The sequence below is a fragment of the Pelophylax lessonae genome (genome assembly GCF_965119305.1).
Source record: "Pelophylax lessonae genome assembly, chromosome: 5".
NCBI lineage: Eukaryota > Metazoa > Chordata > Amphibia > Anura > Ranidae > Pelophylax > Pelophylax lessonae.
The window spans coordinates 120,753,991-120,774,154 of NC_138772.1; the positions used below are offsets into that span (position 1 = coordinate 120,753,991).

Consider the following 20,164-nt stretch of genomic DNA (forward strand, 5'->3'; position numbering starts at 1 on the left):
CCGAGGCCGGCTGTCGCTTGTAGTTCATCAGGAGGATCCCCCTGACACTAGCTAGCGATAGTGAGTAAGGATAAATAAATATAAACAAACATTCTTAAAAGAATAAAAAACTGAGAATGAAGTCCCAGCAGGAAACCTAGGTCCTACTCCTTCACTAGAAATAAAAAGGAGGGTTGGGACTTTAGATGTCCCAACCCTCCTTTTTATTTCTACTTGAACAGGGATGGAGGCGCACGACATTCCCATCGTGCGCCTCACTCAAAGTCCCACACCTTCCCCCTCATTTGCTACTCCTTCACTAGGCAGCAAGAAACTGATTTGAGAGCACAGTGCGTGGGGGTTTATGCAGAGAACAACAGCCCCTATAGGCGTGTCAGTGTATTTTTTTTTCACTGCCTCGTCTACTCCTGTAGATGGCGCATAACCCAAGGGTAAAGAAGCATTGCTGCTTCATCTGTCAATGGACAATAGAGAAATAAGTATTTGATCCCCTTCCAACCAACAATAACTCTGGCTGCCCCACATACTGGCTACAGTATGTGCTCATGTGGTACACAGATTAGTTCTGTCAATTTAAGAAGGTGCCCCTAACGAAAACTTGTTAAAGACACCTGTCCACAGAATCCTCCATTTAAACCTTACTATCATGGGCAAGACCAAGGAGCTGTCAAAGGAATTCAGGGACAAGATTGTAGACCTGCACAAGGCTGGAATGGGCTACAAGATCATCAGCAAGAAGCTTTGTGAGAAGGAGACAACTGTTGGAGCGATTGCTGTGTTTGAAGAAAAATGCTGGCTATGACCCTAAGGCCCCTTTCACACACTCTTTCCGTCAGACTGACTCAGTTTTTCTCACCCGTAAAAGCTTTTAAAGCATCGCCTATGGATAGTAACATTTCTGTCGTTTGTCAAGATTGCATGGGTGTGTGCAATTTTAAAGCGTGACATGTTTGGTATCTTTTACTTGGCGTAAGATCATCTATTATATTTTACAAAAAAAATGGGTTATGTATTGTTTTTTTTTCATGAAAATTTAAAAAAACTGGATTTTCGACTTAACATAAAATCCATTTCTCTGATGTTCATTGACAGACACAGCTCCTGATCTTCTCAACTATTGGGTTATACTGCCCCCTAAGGAGTAGGACACTAGGCAGAAAAAAAAGTCTTACTATGCCTATGGGCAGTCCCAGGAGGTATACTCCCATTCGCTGCTATAGGTACTCAGTTTTGTTACAAGCAGTGACAGAAGAATTACAACTCTACAGAGGGGTGGGTACTGTGTCCGTCAATAAACATCAGAGAATTATATTGTACGGTAAGTCAAAAAAATAAAAAACATTTCTCTTTCGTTCATTGACGGACACCGCTCCTGATCTTCTTAACCATTGGGACATCCCAAAGCAGTGTAAAAAAACAATACACACTCAAAGAGGACCAGGTCCTCTAAACAGCAGCCTGCAAAATCTTGCGGCCAAAGGAAGCATCCGCAGGTGCCAACACATCCACTTTATAGAACTTTGTGAAAGTGTCCACCGACGAACGGGTGGCCACCTTGCAAACCTGCGTCACTGACACCTGATGACAGAAGGCCCAGGAGGCACTGAGCGCCCAAGTAGAGTGCGCCTTGACAGGGAAAGGAGGAATATAGGAATAGGAGAGGGAAGCCGCTCAGGTGAGGCTAAGTAGACCGGTGCTGGTCAGATCTGCCATCCAGAACTAGCACAAACGAAGAAAGTTGGACCGCACTTGGAGCCGAGTGCGGTCCAACTTTCTTAGGGAAATGAGGAACCTGACCCTTGATGGAATAGGCCTGAATCGTCTGTCTGATCCATCTGGAAATGGTCACAGAGGAAGCGGACAATCCTTTCCAAAGCACATTTATAAGCACAAATAGCGAGTCTGATTTCCTAAAAGCAGCTGCCAGGTACACCTTAAATCACCTGGACCACATCCAAGGCATGTAAAGCAATTTATTTCAGATATTTTGGCCTGGGACACAGGGAAGGCAACACAATGTCTTCATTCAAATGAAAATCAGAGACAACCTTTGGAAGGAACGATGGTCAGGGACGAAGAACCACCTTATCTCTGTGAACCACCAAGTAGGGTGAATGACAGAACGCTGTCAATTCCGATACCCTGCATGCGGAGGTGATAGCCACAAAGAAGGCCGCCTTCTGGGACTGCATAAGCAGGGGAATCTCCTGAAGATTCCCAAATGGAGGCTTCTGGAGGACTGCGAGCACTAAATTGAGACCCCAAGTGCCTAACTCCCTGAAGAAAGGTACGCACCAGGGAGTATGTGCTCAAAGCCCGTTAAAAGAAGACCGCTAAGGCCGACACTTGACCCTTGATAGTACTCAAGGCCAGTGTCTGCTCAACCCCCTGTTGAAGGAAGGTCACGATCCGAGCAATGTACGACTTCCACGTACGATGTTAGATCTTCCTAGAAGTAGATTTCCTAGCTTTTAACATCATTGGAATCACCGACTTAGACAAACCTCTATCCATCAGCACCTGGTGTTCAACAGCCAAGCCGTCAAAGCCAGCGACTGTAAAGCAGGATGGAAGAGTGGCCCTTGGGACAACAGATCCTCGCTGAGAGGAAGCTTTCAAGGAACGTCGGAGACTAGCCACGCCAGATTTGCATACCAAGCCCGGCGAGGCCAGTCTGGAGCCACTAAAATGACCGGAATCCCTTTTGTCTCGATCCTGCATCGAAGTCTTGGCAGAAGCTGCGGAGGAGGGAAGGTGTAAATCAGACACCACAAAACTCTGCACCTTTCTGTTGAGCCGAGATGCCAACAGATCCACCTCAGGGATGCCCCACCGGAGACACAACTGATGAAACACCTCCAGATGAAGGGACCACTGCCCTTGGTCCAACGCCTGCCGAGGTAATCTGCCTGCCAGTTTTCCACCCCAGGAATGTGTACAGCGAAGAGGGCTGGAACTAACCGTTCTGCCCACCTTAGAATGCCGGCTACCTCCAGAGCCGCCAGGACACTTCTTGTGCCCCCCTGGGTGTTTGACATGACCCCCGGCCGTGGCATTGTACGATTGAATGCACACTGGACATCCCTGAAGACGATCCGTCCAATGGTCCAGGCACAGTCTGATCGCTCAGAGTTCCAAGACATTAATTGGTAGTCTGCACTCAATCAGTGTCCAGAACCCCTGAGCAGAATTTTTGCCGAGGACGCCTCCCCAGCCATACAGGCTGGCATCCATGGTGACCGTTGTCCAATACAAGGGGAGGAAGGATTTGCCCAGCGGAAGCACCGAAGAATGAAGACACCATATTAGGGACTCCCTCATTTACAAGCTCAGCTGGATCTGATTGTCCAGAGACTGCAAAGTCTTGTCCCATTTGGCCAGAATCTCCTTTTGCAGGGACCTCATATGGAACAGTGCAAACGGAACTGCCTCGAAGGTAGACATCATCAGGCCTAGCACCCGCATGCAAGTCTGGAGGGATGACCATCTGCTGGACAGAAGGAGACGAATTGCAGTCTGAAATTTTTGCAGTTTGTCCAGAGGAAGGAGCACTCTGGCTAAAGCCGAGTCCAGAGTCAGACCCAGATAGATAGTCCAGCTTTGTGGACGAAACCAGAGCAGACTTCTGAAAATTCTGAATCCAGCCGAACTCCCTCAAAGGTCGAATGGTGATTTCCAGGTTTTCCACTAGAGCAGTAGGAGACTCCACTCGCAGAAGGAGGTCGTCCAAGTAGCCCAGTACTGCCATCCCCCGTTGGCATAACAATGCCAGCACCGGGGCTAACACTTTTGTTAAGAACCGAGGAGCAGAGGCAAGACTAAAGGGTAATGCCACAAACTGATAACGTTCCTCTCCCACGGCAAAGCGGAGCAAGCGTGTGGTTGCAGACCCAACAGGCTGACCCATGTCCGCGGCGGCCGAATCAAATTCAGGAGCTTTTTGCTAGCCCATCATCCAAATCATCCAAAAGCCACCTCCACCCGGGACACAAAGGACTCCAGGACCATCAACAGTGCATCGATGGATAGTTTACTACTCAGAGGCTCCACTGTCATGGCCGCTGCTATTTTCAATGGCATACCACCGTAAAACGGACTACACAAACATGGCCGCCGTGCATTGTGCACACAGGCTAAAAGAAAATGGCGGCCCTGCATGGCACCACGAGGCTCCCATGGACCCAGGAGGGATACCTAGGCCTCAAGGACAGGCCCAGGCAGCCGATTGTCAAGTCGCCGGTGGCGCACCCCCCTGCCCCATCGCCAGCATAGCGCGCTGCCACCAGAAGGTGGAATAGATCACCCAAACAGCCCCGGCATAAGTGGAGGGGGGGTAGGATGGGGGGGACAGATGAAGGTGGGTCCCTGATGGGAAGGAGGGGAGCCCGGGGGTCTGACTGTCCCAAGGAGGGGTCCATGTCCAACCCAAAACCCTCCAGGGGGAAAAAAAAAATTTCTATCTAAAAAAAAAAAAATTGCTAGGACCAGAGACCCTAGCAAGGAACTAGGTCCTTACTCCTGACTAGGCAGAAAAAAAAAAAAAACAAGTACCTATAGCAGAGAGGGGGAGTATACCCCCTGGGACTGCCCATAGGCGTAGTCAGACTTTTTTTCTGCCTAGTGTCCTACTCCTGTAGGGGGCAGTATAACCCAATGGTTAAGAAGATCAGGAGCTGTGTTCGTCAATTAATGAAAGAGAAAGTGTATTTTTTCCCTAAAACTGCGTTTGAAAAACCACTGCGCAAATACTGTGTGACATAAAAAATTGCAATGACCGCCATTTAATGCGGTCAACAGTGGCAGCCCCCAGGACAAGTACACTTTAAGCAAGACAGTTCATATATTAAAACTCTTATGATGAAAGAAGTTTCTTCTGCAGGTTTGGAAGTTAAAAGAAGCACTCTAGTCTAAACAAAAAATGGGAGATTTTCCCATTTTAGTAACCTATTCGTGTAACATTTTAAAACTTGCAGGGCTATATACCCCTCACTATATGCACACCCACGATATTTAAGGTTTTCTTCCATTCACCTCTCTATAATCATATTATACCACAATAATATTACATTTTTTTAGTTCAAAGTGCAAAAAAAAAAATTTTTCTACCTTATTTAAAAAGTTCTCCTGTCACATGACTGCAAAACCCTTGACTTTAGTTATGCAGGGTTCCTGTTGGGCATGTTCACTGCCTCCTATTATTGTCATTACAGCTCCTGCAATCCAAAGGAGGAGTTGCAGCACACTGCTTTTGAGGATGGTGATGTTCGGGTGAAATAGGGGCGGGACTAATCAGGGCTGTGCAGAAATGATTACACAGACATCAACAATGGTTTAAAGTGATATTAAAGTCTTGTTTCTTTTTTGGTTTAAAAATAACAAACATGTTATACTTGTCTGTTCTGTGCAGTGGTTTTGCACAGAGCAGCCCAGATCCTCCTCTTCTTGGGTCCCTCCCTTCTGCGGAGTGCCCCCACAGCAAGCTGCTTGCTATGGGGGCACCCAAGCCGAGCCCCTCCTCCTCTCTCTCATTGGCTCACTGACTTTGATTGACAGCAGCAGGACCCAATGGTGCCCACTACTTTGTCTCAGCCAATCAGGAGGGAGAGTCCCTGACAGCCAAGTCACTCATGCAACATCGCTGGAGCGAGATGAGGCCTTAAGTAATAGGGGGGCTGCTGCACACAGGTTTTTTTTTTATCCTAATGCATAGAATGCATTAAGATAAAAACTTTTGACATTTACAACCATTTTAAGGAAGTGCCTGGAAGCTGCCACATTTGGCTGCACGGGCACACCGTTGTCAGTAAAGCTCAGGAGATTGCGGATTGTCTAGCTTAAGCCAGCCATAGACGGTGGTTGCAGGAAAGAAAATTACTTGATCCCCCACCAACACAGTCAGTGTTGATAGGGGAACACCTCCCATGGAGCTATTGTGTTATTACCAACGGCAAAAATCCAACAGGCTAGTTGTACCCATGCTGATCGATCGATCAACTTGGGTACAATCAGCCTACCTATAACACAGTTCAGACCGACCGAGATTCGAACTGTATAGGTAGGCTGATTGAGTCAAACAGACTATGGCCTGCTTTAGACTGCCGTTTCTAACCTAGACAATCAGCAATTAAGGTAATGCATATTATATGTTCTAAGCAAGAGCAAAATTTAGATTTTTTACTGGAATTCAAATTAGATGAAGGAAGTATCATAGAAAACGTCAGAAAGGGGCGATTGTCACAAATTTAGAGCTGAATCACACTTTTTGCATTCTGGTAATGCACATAATGCTTGGTGTGATGGCATTCAGTTTGAATGGCACCCCAATGCACCTGCATTATAGCGTGCCACAATACATGCCAATGCATGATGGTGAACTATAGTAAATGGGATGTGTCTGATTTTGAGTGTGCTGGGTGAATTGACAGCCCACTCAAAACAGTGTGTTAGTTACTGCATCACTGAAATGTATACAGGCTCTTATATGCTGATTTATGACACCTGCAGAAAAGTTCCAGCAATTCAAACCATTGTATGATTGATGTTTGTTCACACTACAGAGGCTTTGAAATCGCACTACTTCAGTGAAATTTCAAAGCCGCACATTAGTGCGATTTGCTCTGCCAATTTCATTGCAGTAAATTGGTAAAAAGTAGTGAGGGAACCTTTTTCATAATTGCTGTGACATGAGTCGCGGCTATATGAACGGTTCCATTGATGGAAATGGGGTGCAACTTGTGATATGCTTTGGAACTGTCAAATCGCATAACAAGTCGCACGGGTGTGAACGGGGGCTAAATTACGAAGAAATATCCCCGCGCTGATCTTTTAAATTCAAAAACTTATACTTATGAAGCAGCATTATTGTGAATCACTACCACAAAAAAAAACAAAACAAAAAAAAAGTGTGATGCTCCTTAAATACCAAAAATAAATGAAAAAATAAATCATGAAATAAAATGTATCACTGTATATCAATACTTGTGCTTATGCATACAAAGTACATACAAATAAAACTTTGAATAAAATAAAGTCCACTCAACCCTGATGTGCTTGATGGTGAAAAAGTGGAAAGAAACTGTGCATAAATTCCAGATCCTTCAGTGCTGAGACTTAGGCTCCGTTCACACGTGTGCGACTTGTCATGCAACTCTGGGCACAAATCGCAGCCCATTGATTTCAATTAAACCTGTTCAAGTTATGTGCTTCGACTTTGAAAAGGTTCCTGCACTACTTTGATGCATCTTGCGTGCCAGAGTGTAAAAGTCAAATCACTCTAAATCGCGTGACTTTAAAATCGCACAAGTGTAAAATGGTGCCCTAATAGGGGAGATTTGCTAAATCTGGTGCAGTTGTGCATAGTAACCAATCAGCTTCAAGGTTTTATTGCCAAAGCTAAAGTTAGAAGCTAAGTGCACCAGATTTACTAACTCTCCCCCAGTGTGTCCACCATGTGTTGGTGAATCCACCCCTGGGCCAAATGTGCCATCACTTTATTTGATGGACTCCATTGTTAAAAGGAGGTTGTGAACAACACTGTATGATAGCCCTCTCTGAGAGGCTATTTAAGTGGTTGTAAAGGCAGAAGGCTTTTTAACTTCATGTATTCTATGCATAAAGGTAAAAAAACCTGTGAGCAGCAGCCCCTCACCACCTCCTAATACTTACCTGATCCCCCTCTCGATCCAGCGATGTCCAGGAGAGCCTTGCCTCTCCTGGGACTCACAGTCCTGATTGGCTTTTGGCAGCAGCGGGAGCCATCAGTCAATCGCAGCCAGTGAGCCAATCAGGAGACAGAGGGGGAGGGGCCAAGTCGCAGCTTCATGTGTGAATGAACACACAGAGCTGTGGGTCTGGAGTGCGCCTGCTTGGGTGCCCCCAGAGCAGCCAGCAGGAGGGAGGAGCCTGGTGCGCCGGCGTGGGTCCTGAGAAGAGGAGGATCCGGGTTGTTCTGTGCAAAATCAACTGCACAGAGCAGGTAAGTATGACATCTTTATGTTTATTTTTAGAAAAGAAAACAAACAAGACTTTAGTATTACTAAGAGCCGGTTCACACTGCCGCGACCATAAGTCGCCCCATGTCGGAGCGACTTTTTTACCACGATTTTACCGCGACTTGTGAATTATTTTGCGCGACTTATATGACAGACGACTTTGTATTTGGCCAATCAGAATATGATGTGTTGTGACCTAATTCCCCTTTTCTGTTTTTTTTTTTACTCATTTCCTCATTGCCCACCAGTGCCACGTATCAGTGTCCACCAGTGCCACTGCCCACCAGTGCCACGTATGTGTCCACCAGTGCCACTGCCCACCAGTGCCACGTATCAGTGTCAACCAGTGCCACTGCCCACCAGTGCCACGAATCAGTGTCCACCAGTGCCACATATCAGTGCCACGAATCAGTGTCCACCAGTGCCACGTATCAGTGTCCACCAGTGGCACGTATCAGTGTCCACCAGTGCCACTCACACAGACCAAGCAGAGATAATGGAATATATATATACCATATAGGCATGGCTGCAATGTGGGGAATGCCTGGCTAATCTCTTTCTTCTTCCTGGAAAGTCTGATAACAAGCTGCTTCAATTAAGATAAGGATCCGACTTGGAGGCGCCTCCCATTGAAGTCTATGGGACAGTCGGATCACAGGTTGCCTCAAAGTAGTACAGGACCCTTTTCTGAAGTCGGAGCGACTTCAGTAGTGCCAATTAAGATGGCTCTCATTCATTTACATTGCATTTGTTATGACAAGCGACTTGGGGCGACTTGAGGGCACACAAGTCGCCTGACAAGTCGTGCTAGTGTGAATGGAGTCTTTAAGTCTCAGCACTGAAATATCTGGAATGTTTCCACTGTTTGATACCACTTTTTCACTATCAAGCACATTGGGATTGGACATAATTTTTTGCATAGGTTTTACTTGTATGTACTTCTTGTATGCACAAGAACTTATGAAAGTATTGATACACAATTCTGATCTCCCAATGAAGGGGCGTCTCCTCTCCCACGGGCTGTCCTGTCCCACCCAGACATCCGATCGACCAGCCAGAGCTTCTGCCGGGTGATCAGAGAGGCGGACAAAGACTGGAACCGCTCTGTCAGTCCCTATGATATAGGGAACAGGAAGCGATGAGCATGCATCACTTCCGGTTTCCCTGGCGCCATTTTTAAAAATGGAAAGCATTTACTTACAACAATCTCCGTGTGATAAGAGCAGTGGAAGGATCTGGGGTCTATAAAATCTCTCCATTAAGAAGTACCGGCCATATAACAAGGGGATATGCGCTAGAGCTAACAGTACAGGGGGAGGGGAAGGGGATGGCAAAAAAGAAGAAAACACCAAAGAGAGGGGGCATTAAAATCCAATGTACTGGATATGGGCTAGGACGTCCATTGCAGTACCGGTCATATGCCTATTACTGTCACAAGGGATGTTTACAGAAATAAAAAAAAAAATTAAAGTGACAGTGTAAAAATAAAAAAAGGAATAATGAGAAAAATATTTATTTTAAAAGCACGCCCCCATGCTTATGCGCAAAAGCAAACGCACGCGTCGGTCCGATACACACGCAAACAGACATTGTCCCACGTGTGAAGTATCACCGTAAAAGTCAGATAATGGGCAGTAATTCTAGAACCAGACCTCCTGTGTAAACCTAAAGTGGTTACCTGTAAAGGCTTTTAAACCGTCGCCTATGGATAGTAAAATTTACGTCATTTGTCGCCCAGGCGTGCCCAATTTTAACCACTTCAATACAGGGCACTTTCACCCCCTTCCTGCCCAGGCCTATTTTCAGCTTTTAGCGCTGTTGCATTTTGAATGACAATTGCGCGGTCATGCAACACTGTACCTAAACCAAATTGATGTAATTTATTCCCCACAAATAGAGCTTTCTTTTGGTGGTATTTGATCACCGCAAGGTTTTTTCTTTTTTTGCTAAACAAATAAAAAAAGACCGAAAAGTTTGAAAGAAAAAAACGTTTTTTTTTGTTTATGTTATACAATTTTGTAAATAGATACGTTTTTTCCTGCACTGATGAGGCCGCACTGACAGGCACTGATGAGGTGGCACGAATATGCGGCACCGATAGGCAGCACTGATAGGTAGCACTGATATGCAGCATTGGTGGGCACTGATAGGCAGCATTCATGGGCACTGATAGGAGACACTGATGGGGAGGGCACTGGCGGGCAGCACTGATGGGGAGGGCACTGGTGGGATTGCCATCCCTGGTGGTTCTAGTTGCACCCCCCCCCCCCCCAAGGGTCTGCACTGGTAATCAATGCTCTGATTACCAGTGCAGACCCCCCCCTGTCAGGAGAGCCGCAGATCGGCTCTTCTCTACTCGTACCTGCCAGGCACGAACTAAGGAAAACTGATCAACGGCTCTTCCTGTGTACTATGTGACCAGCTGGTCACATGGTAAAGAGCCTACGTCAGTAGGCTCTTTACCGAGATCGGAGATGCGGTGTGTCAGAGTGACACGCCGCATCAACGATCGCCGCTCTGCGCGCCCCCCGAGCACATTATCCTGCCGCCCTCATATGACATCCAGTCAGGATAATGCAACCACCTTCCCGCCATCAATCACCTATAGGGTGGGCGGGAAGTGGTTAAAGACATGTTTGCAATCTATTTTATCTAAGTTCACATCTATGTGGCTGTGCTTGAAGCGTTTTTCATGCACGTTTTGCAGTGCCCCTTTAACCACTTGCCGCCCGCCGTAGTTTTACTGCGGCAGGCTGGCTCAGCTGCGCGCATGGTGCTGGGGCGTGCTCCCGCCCCCAGTAGGCAGCAGGGATGCCGATGCATGGGGCCGGCGACTGCGATTGCTGCCAGCCACCCGTGATCGCTCCCTGCTCAGAGAGAAGAAAGGCCAGCTGTTGCAAATGCAGCTTACCGTTCTCTGTGAAATGATCACAGAGCCCCTGTGATCATTCTATATAGGATCACAGGTCGCTATGGTCATTTCACAAGCCTATCCCCCCACAGTTAGTAAACACTCCCCTATGGTCACATTTAACCCTTTGATCACCCACTAGGTTAACCCCTTCTCTGCCAGTGTCATTATTACAGTAACAGTGCATATTTTTAGCACTGATTTCTGTAGTAATATCACTGGTCCCTCCAAAAGTGTCAAAAATGTCAGTTAGGGGTCCGATCTGTCCGCCGCAATGTCGAAGTCCCGCTAAAAATAGCAGATTACAGCCATTACTAGTAAAAAATAAATAAAAATTACATAAAACTTTCGCCTAGTAATACGCTTGAGATTTTTATTTACCAAAAATATGTAGCAGAACACAAATTGGCCTAAAAGGATGAAAAAAATGGATTTTTAATTTTTTTTTTTTTTTTGGGAATGTTATATAGCAGGATGTGAAAAATATAGTTTTTTTTTTTTCAGAATTGTCGCTCTTATTTTATTTATAGCGCAAAAAAAGAAGAAGAAAAAAAAAAAAAAAAAAAAATCGCAGAGGTGATCAAATACCACCAAAAGAAATCTCTATTTGTGGGGGAAAAAAACGGACATCAATTTTATTTCGGTACAGTGTTGCACGACCGCACGATTTTCATTTAAAGCAACGCAGTACCGAATTGCAAAAAAATGGCCTGGTTATTAAGGGGGCAAATCCTTCCGGTCCAGAACTGGTTAAACCCTCGTTTTTACATGCAGTTTTTAAGCATTGTATGTTTTTTTTTCTTTAAACACAATATAAAACACAGTGTACATTGCTGGTTGTTAAGGAGGGGGTCCGGGAAGCCAGCCGCCGGGCCTTAACAATCGATGAGTCATCAGCTGTCAGGGGGGAATAAATTTGTGGGTATTGCAATTTTTATTTGGGGGATTCCATGCAAAAAAGACAATACATAACCCAATTGTTTGGTTAAATATAAAAGATGATGTTATGTCAAGCAACCCTAGGTTCACACCTATGCCTTTTCAGTGCATTTTTCAGTTTGCAGAAATGCACTACAGTCCATTTAACATTTCTCTACGTTTTTGTGTGTAATATACTTCAATGGAATTGCACCAGAAACGCAAGTGTTGTGTTTGTGATGCGATTTTTGATATGTTTTGCAGTTTTATTACTGTTTAAAAACCCTATATAGCTGGTTGCTAAGGAGCAGGCTGGGAAGCCGGCCGCCGCCTCCTCAACAATCGATGAGTCATCAGCTGTCAGCCTGGGGTCCCCCTCCAGGTCCATACCAGGCCCTTTGGGTCTAAGATGGATTTGGAGGGAACCCCCCCAACGCAAAAATTTAAAAGAAAAAAAAAAAACAGTGTGGGCCCCCCCCAAAATCCATACTAGACCCTTATCTGAGCGTGCAACCTGGCAGGTCAGGAAAGGGAGGGGACGAGCAAGCATGGGGGGGATGGGTGCTTTTGGGCACCTTGCCTTCATGTTGATGGGGACAAGGGCCTATTCCAGACAAACTTGGGCGGTGGTTGTGGGGTCTGCGGGCAGGGGGCTTTTCAGAATCTGGAAGCCCCCTTTAAGAAAGGGGGCCCTGGATCCTGGGCACCCCCCATGTGAATGAGCATGGGGTATATTGTACCCCTACCCATTCACCCCAAGAACCAGTGAAGTGTTAAAAAAAAAAAAAAAAAACACACAAGAGACAGTTTTTGACAATTCCTTTAATAAAAATGAAAAAGTCGCCGTCACAGCTCCAATGTTTCTTTCTTGCTCCAATATTTCTTCTCCCTCCGATGCAGTATTCTCCCTCCGATGCAGTCTTCTCCCCTGGTGCTATCTCCCCCTGGTGCGGTCTTCTCCCTCGCTGTGGCTTAATCGCTAAAAAGAAATAAAGCTGATCTTTTAACGCTGTCTTTCTCTGATGACGTCACCCAGAGAACCCGCCCCTTGTGACGTCATAAGGAGCGGTTCTCCAGGTAACGTCATTGGATAGCCACACCCTATGACTTTATAAGAAATGGCAGACAGCGGGGGACAACACAACGGAGGAATACAGCGTTAGAAAAAGATTGTCTTTTTTTGTTTTTAGCAAGTAAGTGGCGGCAAGGAAGAAGACAGCTCAAGGAGAAGACAGCACCAGGGGGAGAAGACTGCATGAGGAAGAGGACATCGGTACCGGAGAAATAAGACATGTTGGAGCAACAATAGGGGACATTTTTAATTTTTAATAAAGGCATTGTCAAAAACTGTCTCATTTTTTAAACACTTCACTGCTTTTTGGGGTGAATGGGTACCCCATACTCATTCACATGGGGGGGACCGTGGGCCCCCTTTCTTAAAAGGAGCTTTCCGATTCAGATAAGCCCCCTGCCTGCAGACCCCCACAACCACCGCCAAGGGTTGTCAGCAAGAGGAACTTGTCCTCATCAACATGGGGGCAAGGTGCTTTGAGGTGCCCCAACTCATACTAGACCCGAATGGTCTGGTATGGACCTGGAGGGGGGGGGGGGGTTCCCCTCTGAATCCATACTAGACCCAAAGGACCTGGAGGGGGGCCCCATGCTGTTTTCTTTCACAATGTGTGTGTTTTTTTTAATTTTTACATTAAGCTGTCAACAGGGAAACCCTGATGACGACTTATCGGTTGTTAAGGACATGGCGGTCGGCTTCCTGGCCTGCTTCTTAACAACCAGCTATATGCAGTGTTTAAACGGAAAAATTAAAACTACAAAACACATCAAAAATCGCATCACAAACAGAACACCTGCGTTTCTGGTGCGATCCCAATGAAGTCTATTACACGCAAAACGTGGTAAAAAAGTCCCCGACCCTTTCTAAAATTGCACTGGCTGCACAACACATCACATAGATGTGAAAGTGTACTTTAGGAAACAATGGTATATGGACTGTAGTGCATCTCTTCAAACTGCAAAATGCACTGAAAAACGAATAGATGTGAACCTAGGTTTACTTGGCGTAACATCTTTTATATTTAACCAAATATCTAACTTAAAAATTTCCATCCTGGGAAAAAGGATTTGTTTTTTTTTATCAGGACAAGCGACTTGGGACCTTGATTTAGTCCCTTGGACAAGAAGATTTTTTTTTAAAATGTACACACCCTTGAAGTGATAACTTTATTTCATAATTTATTTATTTCTTCATTTATTTTCGGTATTTGGTTGTTTGAGGAGTACTGCACTTTTTGATATTGTCTGATGATGCCAAAAAGGAGACCAATATATAAACGAGTACAATCTGCCGTCCATACACATGGAAAGTACAGGCTAGGGCCCAGTGATGGTGAACCTTGGCACCCCAGATGTTTTGGAACTACATTTCCCATGATGCTCATGCACTCTGCAGTGTTTTTGAGCATCATGGGAAATGTAGTTCCAAAACATCTGGGGTGCCAAGGTTAACCATCACTGGGCCGCCGCTAGGCTAACCAGAAACTTTCAGTTACAGCATATTCTTGAACTGAATTTTATTCTGGAGACACAGACATATACCTATGTGTTCTCAGTGTAATAGTGTTTAATCCTTTCACTGCCTAAGGCTGACCATACATTATAAAATTTTCTTATTCAATTTCCTTTAGATTTACCTTCAACTATGTAGTGCAAAGGGCTGCCTGATTGCATACAAATTGAAAGTGTTTGGGTCTGACCTCATATTTCTAAGGAAAATTGTACATGAAAAATTGTTTAATGTATGGCCAGCTTAGGCAATGCCCGGATTCAGCAAAACAGAAGACATGGTTTAATATGCAAAGATGACACATACCTCCAACGTTTGTAATAGTTACAGGAACCCCCTGAACCTGGACTCCAGCTGTACCAAGATTTGCAACGCTGACCGTCTGCAGGTTAGGCACAGATGTAAAGTGGGCAGCATTGAGAGTGATTGGGGTGCCAGCAACTGTCACTGGTGTAATCTGGGCAATTGTTGTGCCACTACTGGTAGACACCGGAGTTATGGTGAGTTGTTGCGGCAGGCCAGTGTTTTGAACTTGCAAATTTTGAAGGCTCTGGATATTCTGAACCTGCACAGTTTGCCAGCTGATCTGACCAGATGGGGTTAATGTTGGGGCCCTTATAAGAACCTGCGTTGGGCTAAGTGCTTGGAGTTGAACGTTTTGCAGCTGTTGCTGCTGAAGAGTCTGTATGGTCTGTCCTGATTGAAGCTGAAAAGACTGCTGTGGTATGGCTTGTATAATCTGTTGCTGTGGCTGCTGAATCTGAATTTGCTGTAAAACAGGCTGCCCCACGATCTGCACCTGCTGCAAGGAGCTCGACTGATCGGACACATTCTGAAGTCCGTTGGCCTGAAGCTGACTGCTACTTTGAGATTCAGACTCGGTGACTGAGGATGGCGATTCTTCTGCTGCACGTTCTGTACTTGCTGGCGTGCTCGGGAACTGGCCTGATTCAGCTGTGCTGACAAGCGTGTCGCTGCTAGTCAGAGTGGTAGACACAGTGGTTGTACAGGTGGTGGAGGAGGCGGAGGAGGAGGGAGAATCAGGCATGGTACTGACGGAGGAAGTTGTGATTGGTGTAGACACCAGCTGATTTCCATTGGTAACCCCACCATCTGTGGTCTGAACAATCTGTGCTGAACTTCCTCCAGCAGACATACTGTTGATCACGGGCAGAGCCAGAGTCACTCCTCCTATGTTTATTGGTAAGGTAGTCACAACTTGAGGAGTACCAGAGATGGTCTGCAGCTGCAGTGGTATAGAAACTCCAGGTCGGATCTGCACTGGAACAGTTTGATTCGCTAAGTTCTGTGCAATAATATTTCCAGATGCTGTTCTGTTGCCAGCAGTGATAATGGCTTGATTGTTACCAGCGGGGATAAATTGGATTTGACCTTGCAAATCTTGCAGTGTGGTGGCATTTCCAGGGCTGATCTGAATGTGCTGACCGTCCACAGTCTGAATCTGGGGAATAACTTGGTACTGCACGTTCCCTCCAGGCGTCTGGACCTGGATGACCTGAAACTGCCCAGGGGCTGTAGCTGAAGTGCTAGCTTTAGTTTTTGTGGGCGATGAATTCTCATTGCTGCTAGTAGACGAACCTGCTGTACTAGCAGCTATTGAAATGCCTTGCTGAGCTATACTGTTTTCCTTTGAAATGGGAGGTGCAGCCGCGACTATTTGCCAAGCGCTGCCTGCCAGCTGAGTGGTAACCAGCTCCAGCTGCTGCGACTGGTTTTGAAGCTGAACCAATCCTTGGCTGGGATCTATGATTAACTGCTGCTGTCCAGCGGCCTGATTTTCCCCAGTGGTTCCTATTTTACTGCAGGTTGCTGCTAGCAAAGCCAGGGGAGAAGGCTGAGAGTCCTAGTCAAAAAAGAAAGCGGGAGAGAACAGAGAGGAGGATGGGTGTGTTTCCATCTGACAGCGCTAACACAAGATCTTTAACAGGAAGTGGTCACAGTCTCAGAAGTATCTTAGGTTTTCTATAAACTGCAAATTTCAAATGGTAACTTACAGGAAGCAACAGATGACATTTCAAGTTTTTTTTTTTTTTTAAACAAGCACCCTTACAGAAGCAGAATTAAAGTGGTTATAAAACTCAGACACTAAAATTTGAACAAAGCCTTTCCCTCTATAGCAGGGGTCTGCAAACTTTCTAAACAAAGAGCCACTTTACTGTGCTTTAGAGCCGGTTCACACTGGAGCGACTTGTCAGGCGACCTGGTCGCCTGACAAGTCGCCGTGGGTCGCCTGCCATAGATTAGCACAGGACCCGTTCTAATAGGAGCGACACAAGTCGCTCCGACTTAGAAAAAGGGTCCTGTACTACTTTGGAGCGACCTGCATTGACTTCAATGATATGAAGTCCGTGCATGTCTCTCCGAGGTCACGGTGCGCGCTGTGCACCGCGACTTCACAGGTCGCCCCGGCAAGTCGGGTCGCCTGTATGTGAACCGGCTCTCAGACTTTGATGCCTCGTACACACGCATCGATTATTGGCCGGGAATTTTCGGCCAACATCCGATTTTCGGCTTGTTAGTATGATGCTTTTCGACAACCAACTCCGACTTTTCGGCCGAAAAAAATCTGGTGTGCAGGCTATAAAATTTTTGTTGGCCGTCAACAGAACGGCCGATTTTCCTTCAGTCAGGACAGATTTCGGCAGACAAAAATCTGATGAGCAAGACTGGGCATGCTCAGAGAAGAAAAAACACACGGAAAGTAAACCAGCACATGACATAACTTCTGAAGTAGATTTTTGTTGGCCGAGAAAATTTGTGTGCAGTCTAGGCACATTCCAACCAACAAAACAAAAGTCGGACAATCGGTCGGCCGATAATCGTTGCGTGTGTACAAGGCATGAGGGGGCCAGACCATGGCCAATGTAGAAAATGTCCCATCTTTGGTATTAGGGGAACTATTAGTGCCCTATCGGTGTCAGTAGGAAATATAGTGTCCGATCATTGGTGGGAAGAATAGTGCCCCATCATTCATGTCAGTGGAAACAATGGTTACTCAAGGGCCAGATAAAGACAAGTGAAGGGCCACATTCGGCCCCCGGGCCGCAGTTGAGAAACCACTGCTCTATAATGTGTACTTGTCTCAAATAGGGGGTCATGCACACTGCAGCTCAAAGAAAAGCTGCTTTTACAGGCATTTGAGCTTTTATTTTAGCTTGTACTTTTTTGGCCTCTTATACAGGTTTTTATTGAGCTTCTTTGAGCATTAGTGTTTTTATATCAAACCCTCCCCTTAGCTCATTTTTCCTATTTTTTTTTTTTTTCTTGTGTGTGTGTTTTTTTAAGCTTCTTTGAGCATTTTCAAGCTCTTTCGCACATTTTTGGGGACTTAAGCCCCCCGTACACACGATCAGATTATGGAACGATCTGTCGTCCGTTTTTTGTGGCATGCCAGTCTGATGTGGAAAGTAAAGAGGTTATTTTCATACGAATTTTCCCGTACGACAGAATTCTACTTCAGAAGTGATGTCATGTGTTGGATTGTTTTCTATGTGTTCTTTCATTTCTGAGCATGCCTAGTCTTGCTCTTAAGATTTTTTTCCGTCGAAATCTGTACTAATGAGACGAAAATCGGACGTTGTATTACGGACGAGAAAAAGGATATAGCCTGCACACCAGGATTTTGTCAGCCGAAAAGTCGGAGTTGGCTGTCGAAAGCACCATACTAACAATCCGAAAATCGGCAGATCGGTCGTCGGACGAATTTTCCCTACAAATTTTCTTATTGCGTGTATGGGCCTTTAAGCTGGATATACACTATCCAACTTTTGTGGTTAGATTTCCTTCAGATTTACCTTTTCTATGTAGTGCAAGGGCCTGTCAGATTGCATACAAATTGAAAGTGTTTAGGTTTGACCTCATATTATATAGTGTGTATGGCCCATTAGGCATCTTTTCTGCTCAAAAGCTCCTCTCAAAAACGTGAGTTTGGTGGGTTTTATTTTCTGCCTGTAAACTCCTGAAAAAGCCAAAGTGTTCATGGACACATTGGCTAACACGGAGGGGAGTTTCCAGGCAGAAAAAAAAAAATGAGAGCTCAAAAGCCTGTAGGAACCACTTCTTTGAGCTGCAGTGTGCATGAGTCCTCCACCCCCTGCTTTTCAGAGCTGAGAGATCCTATATAAAATTCTGCACTTTAAATGGATGATGGCTGAAAATAAACAGGTACAACTTATGTAAGAGGGATTTGTTTTATCTTTGTGTATCACCTGATGCCAGTCACTTCACTGGGTATATTTGAGGATTTACAACCACTTTTAAAGTGCACCCATGTCCAGACTATGGACATGAAACTGTAGCAGTAAAAGAACTTTTAACGAATAGTTCACCTTTATCAAAAAACTGCCTATGCAGGAAAGGGATGCCTGTAGAGAAAAAAAAAAAAAGCTGTGCAGCTTTGACTAAATTTAGACAATGTCCTTTCTATAGGTGTAAGTTTTTTTACGTACCTCCTTACTTACCAATAAAAAACTTCCTGCTTGTTGCTAGGACGTTGCTAAGACACATAGGGAGAGATTTACTAAAACTGGTGCAATCAGCTTCTAACTTCAGATTGCTCAGTTAAGCTTTAACAATTAGCCCTCGCTCACATTGACTGTGGCTTTGAATTTGTGCAACTTCATCTGAAAACTGCATGTCAGTGCGACTTGGAAGACATCTGTGCGGCTTCATACACAGATGTCTATGCAAGTCGCACCCGAAATAGCCAAAAGTAGTGCAGGAGCTACTTTTTCAAATCGATGCAGCACCGCAAAGTCGGCACCTGCCGCATAAGCGTGGTGAAGTTACTACACTTGTAGTCCATTGGTTACTACCTACAGCCTAATAACCGGAGGTCTGCACCTCTTTAGGAGCATATGCTGTGCCCTTGTCATCCACTGATCGAAAATGCAATTCTCTGCAGGCATCAATGGAAAATGTATTTTAACCCCTAGGCGCCGAGCACCTGCAAATATGCAGCCTCTTGGTAGCTGGGCCTTGGCGCCGCATATTTGCATATATTAGCGCAAAAAGAGCTGTGTGGAGAGAGTGCGCACAGTGACTGGCGACTCACTAAAAGCTCCCGATTGCTTCTTATGATCAGGAGTTTTCTGATTGCTTATGATTGGGAGTTTTCCAATCACGTGACTGCTGTGATTGGCTGGTCACATGGTCGCAAGCTCCGCCTCCTGGAATGCCAAACCCCTAAAAGGTCGGCTGGCGCAAAAGGGTTAAGCACATTTTTTTGTCCTATTAATATGAGCGCATGTATGACGTTTTGCAAAAGGTCGACTATGCCTTTAAACAAAGCCATACCTGACCTCTCTAGTTGCTTCAATTGTGAAGATATTAATTTTTAAATATCACAACAAAGATTTGAGTCTGTTTCTAACAGCCCAGAAACACCTGCTGCTTGTTTAGAGCAGAAGATTTGTAAGCTGCAAAACTTTATTTTTTAGAAAAATAGTCACGATTTTACTAAACTGAAAACTAATTTTTCCACATTGCATATAGCTACAGAGGTGAGTGAGGCTTGTTTTAAAGCAATTGTAACGATTGTTTTTTTTTTTTTGGTTTAAAATATCAAATATGCTTACATGCTATGTACGATAGTGCTGCTAAGAGCAGCCTGGATCCTCCTCCTCAGGTCCCCTACCAGCGCTCCTGGCTCCCCCTTGCTGAGTGCCCCCACAGCAAGCCGCTTTGCTATGGGGGACTCGCTCCCAGGCCCCACTGTGTAACCATATGCTGCACTGAGTAGGG

At 45.4% G+C, this 20,164-nt stretch overlaps 1 protein-coding gene across 4 annotated transcripts in view; it reads right to left on the minus strand.

Moving 5' to 3' along the window:
- SP4 (Sp4 transcription factor) overlaps positions 1-20,164 on the minus strand; it is a 51,562-nt gene that overhangs the window by 21,944 nt on the left and 9,454 nt on the right. For all 4 annotated transcript variants that reach the window (XM_082259100.1, XM_082259099.1, XM_082259098.1 and 1 more), the window contains exon 3: positions 14,708-16,265. In XM_082259100.1, the coding sequence (XP_082115226.1) occupies positions 14,708-16,265 (1,558 nt within the window). The remainder of the gene's footprint in view (positions 1-14,707; positions 16,266-20,164) is intronic.